This window comes from Octopus bimaculoides, chromosome 5 (genome assembly GCF_046866305.1).
Source record: "Octopus bimaculoides isolate indiv1 chromosome 5, ASM4686630v1, whole genome shotgun sequence".
NCBI lineage: Eukaryota > Metazoa > Mollusca > Cephalopoda > Octopoda > Octopodidae > Octopus > Octopus bimaculoides.
This window is the reverse complement of record NC_142932.1, coordinates 13,910,297-13,923,767: the sequence shown is the minus strand read 5'-3', so window position 1 is coordinate 13,923,767 and position 13,471 is coordinate 13,910,297. Positions and strand designations below refer to the sequence as shown.

At 36.5% G+C, this 13,471-nt stretch overlaps 1 protein-coding gene across 1 annotated transcript in view; it reads right to left on the bottom strand.

The window, feature by feature from the left end:
- The window catches only part of LOC106878623 (plexin-A2), a 758,495-nt gene that overhangs the window by 118,627 nt on the left and 626,397 nt on the right, over positions 1 to 13,471 (bottom strand). The window contains exon 11 of the mRNA XM_089351892.1: positions 10,603 to 10,764. Within this exon, the coding sequence (XP_089208018.1) occupies positions 10,603 to 10,764 (162 nt within the window). The remainder of the gene's footprint in view (positions 1 to 10,602; positions 10,765 to 13,471) is intronic.

Below are 13,471 nucleotides of genomic sequence, written 5' to 3'. Positions count from 1 at the left end.
AACAATAAATTTTGTAAATGTGGCTGTGTGGTTAAGAAGCTTGCTTTCCAACCACATGGTTCCGGGTTCAGTCCAACTGAGTGGCACATTGGGCAAGTGTCTTCTACTATAGCCTTGGGCTGACCAAATCCTTGGGAGTGAATTTGAGAGATGGAAATTGAAAGAAGCCTGTCATGTGAGCATTTACATCATCATCATCATCATCGTTTAACGTCCGCTTTCCATGCTAGCATGGGTTGGACGATTTGACTGAAGACTGGTGAAACCAGATGGCTACACCAGGCTCCAATCTGATTTGGCAGAGTTTCTACAGCTGGATGCCATATATTTATGTGTGTGTGTGTCAGCGATTGTAACTCTGCCATCACTTGACAACCAACGCCAATGTGTTTGTCTCCATAATGTAGCAGTTCGGCAAAAGAGACCAACATAATAAGTCCTGGGGTTGATTTCTTTGACTAAAACCCTTTAAGGCAGTGCTTCAGCATGGCCATGGTCAAATGATTGAGACAAGTAAAAGAATAAGAGAAAGAACAATTGAATAAAGTATAAGAATAGGTGTTTCAGGTGTATCAGGTAAAGAGGAGTTTACAAAAAGGAAAATCTGTAGCAAAGGTTTGTTTTATGTAAAAAGTTATTGAGGTGACATGTAGACACCGTGTTTAATGTGTTTAGCACATGGTCAGGTAAAAAGGATGAACGGCACTTAAGAACAATTGGTTGACTGCGAAGAGAAATTGATCCAGTTAATTTAGAAGATAGTTGAGATGGAAAGGAAATGAAAGCATTGACAAAAATAAAAGTAGTTTGATAATGCAAAACAGCACAAGTTATTAAGGTTACCTTAGATGGACTTAGACCTCTCTTCACCCTCACCGTATCTGTTTCACATGTCTCTGAGATCACTGAAGAGGCAGCAACACACACACACACACACGGTGAAGAGTAATTAACTACTAACTAAGCTGGATATGGAGAAAAGAGAAAGATTTCCTCCGAGTCCAGATTAATTCTGATATGGCAGAAAACAAGGTAAGACCATGAAGTGATGAAGAATGGGGCGGGGGGGGGGGGAAAGGAGGAAGTGGAGGAGGGACAGAGGGAGAGAAACGATGAGGGGTGGGGGGAAGCAATTGTCTCAACTCCAATCAAATTAACTGAAAGATACGTGATTTGTGTTAGTTATTAGCAAGTTTATAATCGAGTGAAGGAATCTTGGGTTAAGTTTTGATGTCTTGAAAAATGAGGAGGAAATGAAGAGGAGGAGGGGGGGAGGTGAAAACAGAGATGAAGATGAAGAAGAAGATAATGACAATGAAGACAATAGGAGGAGAAGAAGGAAGAAAAACAAGATAATGAAGCAGACAATGATAAAGAAGACACAAAAAAAAAAGAAGAGAAAAAAGGGGAGGGAAAGAAGAAAGAAGAGACAAAAAAAAAAGATGGCAAAGAGGAAAAAAGGAAGCAGAAACTGATGACGAAGTCAATGATGAAGGAAAAAGAGATGAAGATGAAGATGATGATGACAACAATGACCAAAGAAGAATAAAACTAAAAATATCAGAAGGGAAAAAAAAAAAAAAGAAACAATAACCCCCTTAATTGCAGACAATAGAGGAATTTTTGCTGAAGTCTCATTTTATAGAGCCATGTTGATCCTGCTACACGTGAGGGTCTGTCAAAATGAGGATTGTCATAGCTCATATTATGCAGGAATGCCACCACCAATAATGTTTTCAAACTTTTGGAACAAGGCCAGCAATTTCAGGGAAGGGAGTAAGTTGATTACATTGGACCCAGTACTCAACTGGTACTTATTTTATCAACCCCAAAAAGATGAGAGGCAAAGTCCACCTCACTGGAATTTGAACTCAGAACACTAAGAATTTTACTGAGCATGCATTAACAATTTTGCTAGGGGACTTAAAATTATTGATAATAATAATAATAATCTTTTCTATTAAAGGCACAAGGCCTGAAATTTTGTGGGAGAGAGCTTGTTGATTACATCGAACCCCCAGTGTGTAACTGGTACTTATTTAATCAACCCTGAAAGGATGAATAGAGAAAGTCGACCTCGGCGGAATTTGAACTCAGAATGTAAAGACAGATAAAATGCTGCTAAGCATTTTGCCCACTCACTGCCTTTGATGATGATGATGATGATAATAATAATAATAATAATAATTTCTTTATTTCCCACAAGGAGCTAAACATAGAGGGGACAAACAAGGACAGACAAAGGGCTTAAGTCGATTACATCGACCCCGGTGCGGAACTGGTACTTAATATATCGACCCCGAAAGGATGAAAGGCAAAGTCGACCTCGGCGGAATTTGAACTCAGAACATAACGGCAGACGAAATACCGCAAAGCATTTCACCCGGTGTGCTAACGTTTCTGCCAGCTCAATGATAATAATAATAATAATAATAATGGTTTCAAATTTTAGCACAAGGCCAGTAATTTGGGGGAGGGGCTAAGTCGATTACTGGTAGTTATTTTATTGACCTTGAAAGGATGAATTTGGAGCAAAAAATTACAATATGAGGAGTGAGGATGCACAGCCTAGTGGTTAGGGCGTTGCACTTATGATTGCAAGATTGTGATTTCAATTCCCGAACCAAGGTGTGTGCAGTGTTCTTGAGCAAAACAGTTCACTCCACGTTGCTCTGCGATAGCTTCGACATCTAACATTGGTACACCCATGCACTTGTACAAGCAATGTCTGTTGGATAATAAGAGCAACATAAACATTTGACCACTACAGATATATACCATCTGTGCAGGCTGTTCAGCAAGAAATTGCAGAATCCTCTTTCTTGGATTGAAAAGACAATAGCAATGAGGAGTAACAAACAGGCATAGAGAAGGAAGCCATCATGCTGTACATTCATTGCAGTGAAGTTCGCTTTTCTTCATGTAACAATTGAAGAACTAACAGAACTATGGAACAAAATGAAGGAAGAGGATGGAAAACTTACAATGAGTTGAATGAAGAGGAGAAGACAGGCCCAAATTTTGTGGAACACTTAACCCATTACCTCCCATAATTCTATTAACTGGAATTTTTTTTATTATGAAACTTTGATTTCTAGCATAAAACAGCCTTAGAAACACGCTGGAATGATCAAAATAACATTTCAAAATAACATTTTAAATAGAAATAAGCGAGATATTGGGTGAAAAATTAGCAAACCTCATTTGAATATCAGAGAAATATACCTAGGAGATATAGCAAAAAGGTTAGATATGTGTAAATATAGACAGATAACTACGAAATTTGTAATTTTTAAGTGATCTCATATGAGATCACTGGTAGGTAATGGGTTAAATAATAAGCTACATGTTGTTGTTCAGTCAGGCAACTTGTCTAGACTAATGCAACTCTTCCATGCTAGATGTCCCAATCAAGTGATGCAACATGAATGGCTGGCTTGGATCTTTGTCACATTGGTCTTTCAAAAACAGAAATAGCTAATCTGTGCATGCTATGACTACAGATGATAGCAGTAGTTCACTAACTGAACTAGTTGATCCTGGTTGTTGGCAGTTTGTTGTCAGTATATCCACTCAGTAGTGGAGGTGCAATGGCCCAGTGGTTAGGGCAGCGGACTTGCGGTCATAGGATCGCAGTTTCGATTCCCAGACCGGGCGTTGTGAGTGCTTATTGAATGAAAGCACCTCAAGCTCCACGAGGCTCTGGCAGAGGATGGTAGCGAATCCTGCTGTACTCTTCCACCACAACTTTCTCTCACTCTTACTTCCTGTTTCTGTTGTGCCTGTAATTCAAAGGGCCAGCCTTGTCACACTGTGTCACGCTGAATATCCCCGAGAACTATGCTAAGGGTACACGTGTCTGTGGAGTGCTCAACCACTTGCATGTTAATTTCACGAGCAGGCTGTTCCGTTGATCGGATCAACTGGAACCCTCGTCGTCGTAAGCGACGGAGTGCCAACCTATATATCCACTCAGTATCTAGGGATATTCATCATTGCTCAATAAGTTCATCTGTTAAACTAGTTTATGTTTGCCAAGCTGCATGCCATGGTTTGAATGTACTCTGGCCTGAGTGGTTGCATGCTATTTAACCCACAGCTGGGACCCTAATAAAAGCTACTATTCCAGGTCAGAACAGTAATGGCTAAGAGGTAGTTCTATATGCTTTGAAACCTGGAACTCCCAAACCAGATATATATGCAGGCACACACATACTATTTACACAAATATGCAGAGACACACACACGCATAAACATATACATGCACAGATATACATACACACTCATACACATGTGTCCACCTAATGAGAACCAAAAGAAGAGCCACAGTGCGTTGATTGAAGAGGTGGAGATGAGCTCTGATCTTGTGGTGCACTTTAATGAATAACAACTAATGAGAACCTCACTAATTGTCAATAAACAATTAATGAGCTACTTCCTGGGAGATGTGAGAGATTTCTTGCTTTGCTCTGTTTGACAACAAAGATGCTCACAAGCATTTTTATGGAAACAAGATTCAAGAAGCAACAGGAAGCCAACATGATACAAAGCACTGACCTAATCTGGCTGGTGGGTTCTCAGGTGTAGAATGGTTAGCCTGTACTTTTATAAATTCATGTTTTTTTTATTTTTTAATTTCACATATATTAGCTTTTTTTTAAAAATTATTGTTGGCAATAATTAGGAAATGCTAATAGGTGTGTATTTGAAAGCATGAAGGATGTTACAGGAGAATTATCAACAAGTACCTCCTACACACACTATGTCATCCTGGATATGTATATGAGCGTGTATGTATATCTGTACACACGTGTGTGTGTGTATTGTATAGACATGTATATTTGTGAGGATAGTACCCAATAATAACCTGACCAGTCTACAACTATAGACAGAAAATAGAATTAGGATAGGAGGGAGGAATTATGTAGAAGGGATTCTTGCCATTTAAATACCCAATAACATCTTCACTGCCACTACCACCACCACCACCACCACCATCACCATTTATATTACTACTACAACTGGACTTAAAAGTAATACCATTAACTACACTACGACCATCATGACTTTCTCTACTGCCACTCCACCAACATTATTATTGTAAAAAGTAGCATCAGTAGCTGTGGCAGTAGTGGTAGTAGTAGTAGTAGTAGTAATGCCACCATACCATCACACTATCACCGTTGAGACCATTACTATCAAATCAACACACACACATGCACAAGTCAATGTTTGCCATACACAAGCAAGCATACAAGTACACATATACAAATTTGTACGCATACAAGTAACACTGTCACCCATACACAAGTATGCACACATGCAAAATACATACATACATATTCATATATGTGTGTGTGTGTGTGTGTGTGTGTGTATGTGTGTGTGTGTGTGTGTGTGTGTGTGTGTGTGTGTGTGTGTGTGTGTGTGTGTGTGTTTGCACCTCCTGTAACTTCTGCTAAATAATGAAATTTATGTAGTCATATTTTGAGTTCCAACAGTTTTGACTGTAAACTGCTGGTAAGAGCACATCACTTTGGGTATGCATTCTCATGAAATGACAAGAGGATCAAAGAAAGGTCTTATTTATACAATCACCTGAGGATTTGCAATTTACACCTTTGATGTACAATAATGGTAACACAGCATCTCAAGAATATACCAAAGATGTAAAAATGTCTTGAAACAATTATAGTGATTTTAAATAAAGAATTTTATTCATCCCATTTCCTATCATTTATCTATTTATATAAACTCTATGGATACTATGGAATACCTGATGTATATCCAGTAGCCAGAGCATTTTCACTGAATGATAACATCAGATAGCCAATAACCGTGGACAAACTTTGCATAGCATTCTACAAGGTTTTTACCTGAATCATATTCATCTATCTATATATATATATATATATATATATATATAATTAAGGGATCAGCAAACAGTTGCTTCACCACATACCGAAGTTCAGTGAATAGCAGCTAAAAAGCAACTATTTGCTGATCCCTCAATTATGTTTATAAATGTATAAGAACTTTTAAATAAGTTCTCCACCGATAATGGTGTTTACATACCGAAGGGCTTGGTAAAATTATTAATTGTTAATTTATTAATAAATTAATAAATTGATAAACCTTTACGCTTTTAATTGTAATATATATATATATATATATATAAATAGATATATGTACTGGCTATGTGTATATATGTGTCTATAGCAGTTTGTATATAAAAGTGCTCATGTATCATAAAGGTATAGCAGTGTCTAATAATGTCTGCAGTGCAACAGTATGCCCATATATGTATGTGTGAGTGTGTACGTGTATGTGTGTGACTGTATGTGTGTATGAATGACTCTGAGGAGCAGTGAATAATTAATTCTGGTCAGGGGGAAATATTACCTTACTCGGAAGCAGATGAGGGTTGGTGACAGGAAGGACATCCGGTTGCAGAAAATCTGCCTCAACAAATCTCATCTGACCCATGCAAGCATGGAAATATAGACGTTAAAATGATGATAATTTTGAGGATTCTTACATGTTTAGACATGTGTATGGTGTAATATTACATGAACATGTTAACATCTGCAATGTAACATGTACATATCAATACCTATTTGTTTCTTTTTTTTTTTTTTTGTAATTCTGGAATGCAACGCAGGGGTGCAAAACTAAAAACTGCACTGGATTATAAGTCTGTATGCCAGTGTGTGAGAAAGAGAGAGAGAGAGGGATGGAGGGAGAGAGAGTGAGGGAGGGAGGGAGGGAGAGAGAGAGAGTGTGAGTGAGTGAGAGAGGGAGACAGAGAGAGAGAGAGCATATGCTTTTGCGTACACATGGTTGTAAATTTATGTAAATGTATGTGTGAGTACAAGTGTGAAGGTATACGTATGAGTGAGCGTGTATGTGTATATACATGTATTTGTGTATACAATATGCTTGTAAGTTAATGCAAATATATATATGTGAATGCAAATGTGATGGTATGTATATGTCTTCATATTTCAGTATAATCACATGCATGTGTGTGCTTGTAAGTGTATTTCTATGCATGATATGTGTTTGTATGCATGGGAATATGCATAAGAAAGTGTATATGATTATAAATGCATATGTGAATGTGTCAGTATTTGCGTACTAGTATGTACATACGCATGAATGTGTGCATGCGTCATGAATTTATATATATATACATACATACATATACATATATATATATATATATATATATATATATATATATACATACATATATACAATCATATCTTTTACTTGTTTCAGTCATTAGATTGTGGCCATACTGGGGCACTGCCTCAGAGGGTCTAGTCAAACAAATTGACTTCAGGGTTCACATTTTTCAAAGCCTGGTATTTATTCTATTGGTTTCTTTTTTTGCCAAACTGCTAAATTGCAGGGATGTAAACAAACCAACACCGGTTAGCAAGCAGTGGTAGCTGATAAATACAAAGATATACGCAGATATATTTACATATATATGGACACACACACACACACATGTGCATGTGTGTGTGTGCATGCAACTTTTTATGTGTAACTGTTTGAATGTATGTCTATATGTGTGCTTGTGTAGGAATGTGAGTGTATATAGATCTGTGTGTGTCTTTGTGTCTCCATGGGAATGTGTAGGTGAACGGTAAGGTAAGTTTGGGCATACTTGCCGTAATGATGAAAGAGGTGAAGTGCTGAGTGACAAATGAGATAAAACAAAAGAGCAGCTGTTAGTCCCAGAACTCCAGTGAGATGAGGTGGAAGAGGTTGTAATCATGCTGTAAAATATTTTATTGTTTTTGTTTTGTGTTTTTTTTTTAATCTTTTCCATTTTGATATTTTGACAAATAGAAACACTTAGCAACGTCAATGACTTCAGTAACAACAACAGCGTGAACAACAACAACAACAGCGTGAACAACAACAACAGCGTCAACAATGACAAGAACAACATTTTCGGCAGAAACCAATAGCAACAGCAAAAGGTAACAAAGGACACTCAAATGGTCACCCAAACTGCTAAAAATAGTAACCACATCTCACTTCACTCACCTCCTGCCAAATTTAAGGAAAAAAAAAAACAGAAAAAAAGGGCAGCCTTTGACTTTTTAAGTGCAAAACTCACTCCCTCCATCAAATTGACATCACCTGAACAAGATCATGATGCACCGTGCATCAGCTGTCAAAGTGATTGCAGAGCAATGTGAGGTGAAGTGTTTTGCTCATAAACGACAATGCACCACCCGGTCTAGGAACTGAAACCACAATCTTGTGATTGTGAGTGCAACACCCTAACCACTAAGACCATGCACCCTCATATGAATAATAATAATAACAGACTTAACAACTCCTTTATTGAAACTGGTGTAACTACAAAAGTCACAGCAAAGATTGTAAGAAAGGTCCTCAATATATAAGAAAATTGGTTGTGACCCGGCATCAGAGATATTGATTTCTAATGTTAAACATACATGCACACAATGAATAATAGCAATTTCAGTATTTATCACAAGGATGAAAGATTGATAAATATTAATTACTATTGAAAAGTTATAAAATAGCATTAAGGATATAAGTGGGTTGACTAAGGCCAGGAAGTGATCTCAAATCTAAATACATAACTTAACAGAGCTGGGTGCTTTTCTTCAATTATTGATTTTCTTCTGTGCCTCTTTGGCACTACATGTCTACATGAGATGCTTTCTTGAGACAAATACCATAGTTTTTTGGCTTTTTTTAACAGTGTATCCATGTTAGGTACGCTATAGAATATTATTTTGAACTAATACTGCTTCCATTACCAATGACAAATTTTAAAACAAAATGAAATAAAAGCAATTCTTTTTTCTTTTCATAAATTCAACAAAATATTATGAAATGATAAAATGTGAGTGAAGGAGGGGGGGGGGGGTTCAGTTCCAGGTGGAGGTAGTGAGGTTGGTGTTGATAGCAGGGAAGGAGGTGAAACCTCCATTCACCTTCTAACAGTCTCAACACAAACCACCCCTCCACAAACTGCGTTAGTTTCTATATTTGACTCAGGACATTTCAGATAATTAACATTGATAATTAACACCCAGCAGAGCAAGAGAATGAGAGCTGGAGTGGAATTTTAATTATGAAGCTCACATAGAGACTTCTGCGGCTAATTTTTTATAATATGCTGACCCAACCCCTCATCTTTTCTTCTCCAAGGAGTCTGTCTATATTTGCTGTACACGTGCATATGCACACACATTTAGATTTTTTGACAGTTCTGTACTACAACATCAACTGCCTCTATTATCTTAATAACAACAACTACTATGATTTTTTAAAAACTTTTACTGTATTTTCTGGTATACAAGTAAAAATTTTCAGGCCAAAAGTTACAGCCAAAAACGGCAGGGTGACTTTATACACCCAAGATAACTTTGGCGGACCAAAAGAAGATTCCATGTGAAATGCAGTAGGATTTCTAAAGATAGTGGTGATGTTTTGAATGTTTATATTACATATTTACACTATATACAATGTTGATTTGTACGGTTGAAAATATACTCTTTTACTTGTTTCAGTCATTTGACTGTGGCCATGCTGGAGCACCACCTTTAGTTGAGCAAATCGACCCCGGGACTTATTCTTTGCAAGCCTAGTACTTATTCTATCGGTCTCTTTTGCCAAACCGTGAAGTGACGGGGACATGAACACACCAGCATCGGTTGTCAAACAATGCTAGAGGGACAAACACAGACACACAAACACGCACACACACGTATATATATATATATATATATATATATATACATATATACGACGGGCTTCTTTCAGTTTTCGTCTACCAAATCCACTCACAAAGCTTTGGTCGGCCCGAGGCTATAGTAGACGACACTTTCCCAAGATGCCACACAGTGGGACTGAACCCGGAACCATGTGGTTAGTAAGCGAGCTACTTATCACACAGCCACTCTTGCACCTATGTGGTAAAGATGTTTTTTTATATTGACATGAGACTATAAATAGTGAGGAATCACATAAAAAAAAAAAAACCCATCAGATTAACATAGCACATTACTGGTACTTATTTTATTCCCCTCTGATCGGAACTAAACCCAGAATGTTTAAATGCTACTAATTCTGTACGTCTTAAAAAGTTTAGCTTTGAAATATATTCCTCATCATCATTTAACATCCACCTTTCCACGCTTGGAATTTGTCATCAGACAGAATTTGTTGAGGCAGATTTTCTGCTAAGCCTCACCTGTTTCCAAGAAAGGTAATCTTTCCCCATGATCAGACATGCTTTTCATGGAAGACTGGAAATGAACAACATCACTTGTATGATGATGATGATGATGATGCTTGTTTACATCACATGATGTGAAGACAAAGGTGCAGACAAGCATACAGACACACACACACACACACACACACACACACACATATATGCATATATACAACGTGCTTCTTTCTATTTCTGTCTACCAAATCCACTCACAAGGCTTTGGTCGGCCCGAGGCTATAGCAGAAGACACTTGCCCAAGATGCCACGCAGTGGGACTGAACCCAGAACCATGTGGTTGGTAAGCAAGCTACTTACCACACAGCCACTCCTGCGCCTGATTCAAAATATATAAATAAGAAATAACGATTAAAAATGTTGAGGTTACTTACTGAGACTGGATCGCAAATGATTCTGTCTGTGCTTGTTTTAGTGGCATGTACTTTCACGTCTTGGTTCAGTTTGAATTTACATTTGATATCTGTTTGGAAATCCTGTAAAGTATAATTGAAATATATGGCTATAAATATATAGGTCACACAACAACAGCACCAGCAATGACAATACTTGAACACATGGTATAAAGAGAAATAAGTAAATGAATCACAATAAGTAAATAAACATAGAACTCTACTAGTTGGGACATTCTATTGCCCATAACAATAATAATGATAATAACATTATGATACATCACACGTCTTGAGAAGAGCATTGTCAATATGAGAATGATTATTACCCATGTATTTATAATTCTTTTTTCACATAACTTCAATTCATTTTTAAAACAAACAATCTAGTGTATTTTGTTTAATGGTCTACCAATGTATACAGTGAGTTTCTTTACCTTAGGAGTTGGGAACAAGCTCGCTCGGCAAGAAATGGAAACAAAATTGAAAGAAGAAAAACTAATAATAATAATAATAAGCATTTCAACCAGCATGCTAATGATTCTGCCAGTTCACCACCTAGGAAACCCCAAGTTCAAAAGATAGTGCTCATGGGAACTGCCCATATCCTACGTAAAATACTGTCTATGTGATCTCAAATTTTAAAGCAAACACATAATTTTCTTATGGTTTCTTAAACATTCACTTGAACAAAACTGTACAAATCCAAATATATGGTACCCTAGGCATAACACCTACATGAACTTCTAACTTGTTGTCTCTTGAGGTCTCTGGGTGAGACTTGGATCCAACTTGTACAAATGCAAAACAAAAGTCAAACATAAAATAATAATAATAATAATAATAATATATTACTACAAATAATTATGGTTACAAATTTTGGCACAAATCCAACTGTTTTAGAGGCGAGGGTAAGTGGGTAACATCAACCTCAGTGCTAAGGTGGTACTTTATTTTATTGACACCCTGGAAGAATGAAAGTTAACCTCAGCAGGAAATGAACTCAGAATGTAACAAGCCAAAACAAATATTGTAAAGCATTTTTTAATTTTTTTTATGAAGCCAGTTCAATAATAATAATTCCTTACTCCAAGCTAAGCTCTGCCAATGACTTAACAAAGTAGTGCTGGAAGCTTTTGCATGGTACCAGCATTAGTGAGGTTTACCTTGTAACTTGCAAGACTAGGGGCTTACAATGAGGGAGAAAAATTGCAGTGCAAAATATAGATAGAAGGATAGAGAAACTTTGAATGTATATAAGAAGATTGATGGTGGGAGTGGGTAGAATATATACAAAATATATTTTACTTTACAGCAGTTATCTATTTCAATATACATGCCACACAAACAACGAAATTGAATACATGAGATAAATGGTACACACATATAAACATACATATAGCAAATTACATACTAAATTGCATACTTAAATACTCTGAAAACCACACATATACACACAGCCATATATACACATGGAAACACACATATGCACACATGGAAACACACATATACACACAGCCATATATACACATGGAAACACACATATACACACAGCCATGTATACACATGGAAACACACATATACACACACAAAAGAAAATCAATGTACATACATACATACATACATACATGTACATCCAAAAATGCATATATGCATACACAACAAATCATATATAATAACTATTAAAAAAAATAACAATATAAAAAAATGGTAACTAAGCAGATGGAAGAAGCATGTCTGTGAATAAAACAAAGAACTGCAAGAGGAGATAAAAAGAAAATTATTGTTGCTTGTCTTTTGTTGTTGGTGTTTTGTTGTTTAATGGATAACAACAATGTAGCTTTTAGTTGTAATTTTAAATTACAGCTGCCCGCAACAACAGCAACATTACCATACACATCATCACAGCCACTACCACCACAACTAATAACATCATCCTCATCATCATCGTCATTGTACTCATTCATCATTGTCATCATAATTAATAGCAACATTATTATACTCATCAACACAATAACGAGTTAACATCATCAGCATCATCATCATACTTATCACTATCACCATAATTAGTAACAACACTATTATACTCCTACCACTATTATACTCCTACCACTTACAACCGCCATAACTAATAAAAATAATCATTACTCTTAACACCATCGTGGCCACCACCACATGCAACAATAAAAACATCATTTTCTTCGCTATTATCACCAGCACTATTATCACTACTATAACTACTGCGATTGCTTCTACTAACATCTTCAAGACAGTTAACTTTTGGTTAAAAATTAAATGTAAAAAAGCTAGAATGCAAAAAAAAAAAAAAACCCAAAAATGAATAGCTAAAAATGAAAACGTAAAATTAAAAAAAAAAAAAAGAATAAAAGATATGACAAAAAATTAGAGAGAGCGAAAGAGGGGGAGAGAGAGAGGGAGGGAGAGAGAGAGAGAGATAAAGAGAGAGAGAGAGAAAGAAAGAGAGAGAGAATGAGAGTATAGAAAAAGTCGAAGAAAAAGAATTTTACAGATGTTCCATACAGAAACAAAAAAAGAGGGAGTGAGGGAGGAGAGAGAGGGGGAGGGAAGGAAATAGAGAGAAGGGGGGAGAGAAAGATAGCGATAGAGAGAAACCAATGAGATAACATTGTTTTAAAGAACGGAGTTGTTGCAACCATTTTTTTTTTTTTCACATTGTTATTTTATTTTATTTTATTTTATTTTGGTTTTGTTCTGGTAAAGTTGACTTAGTTTATATATTCAGTCTGGAGTTAGGTTCGATGATGCTGGCTTG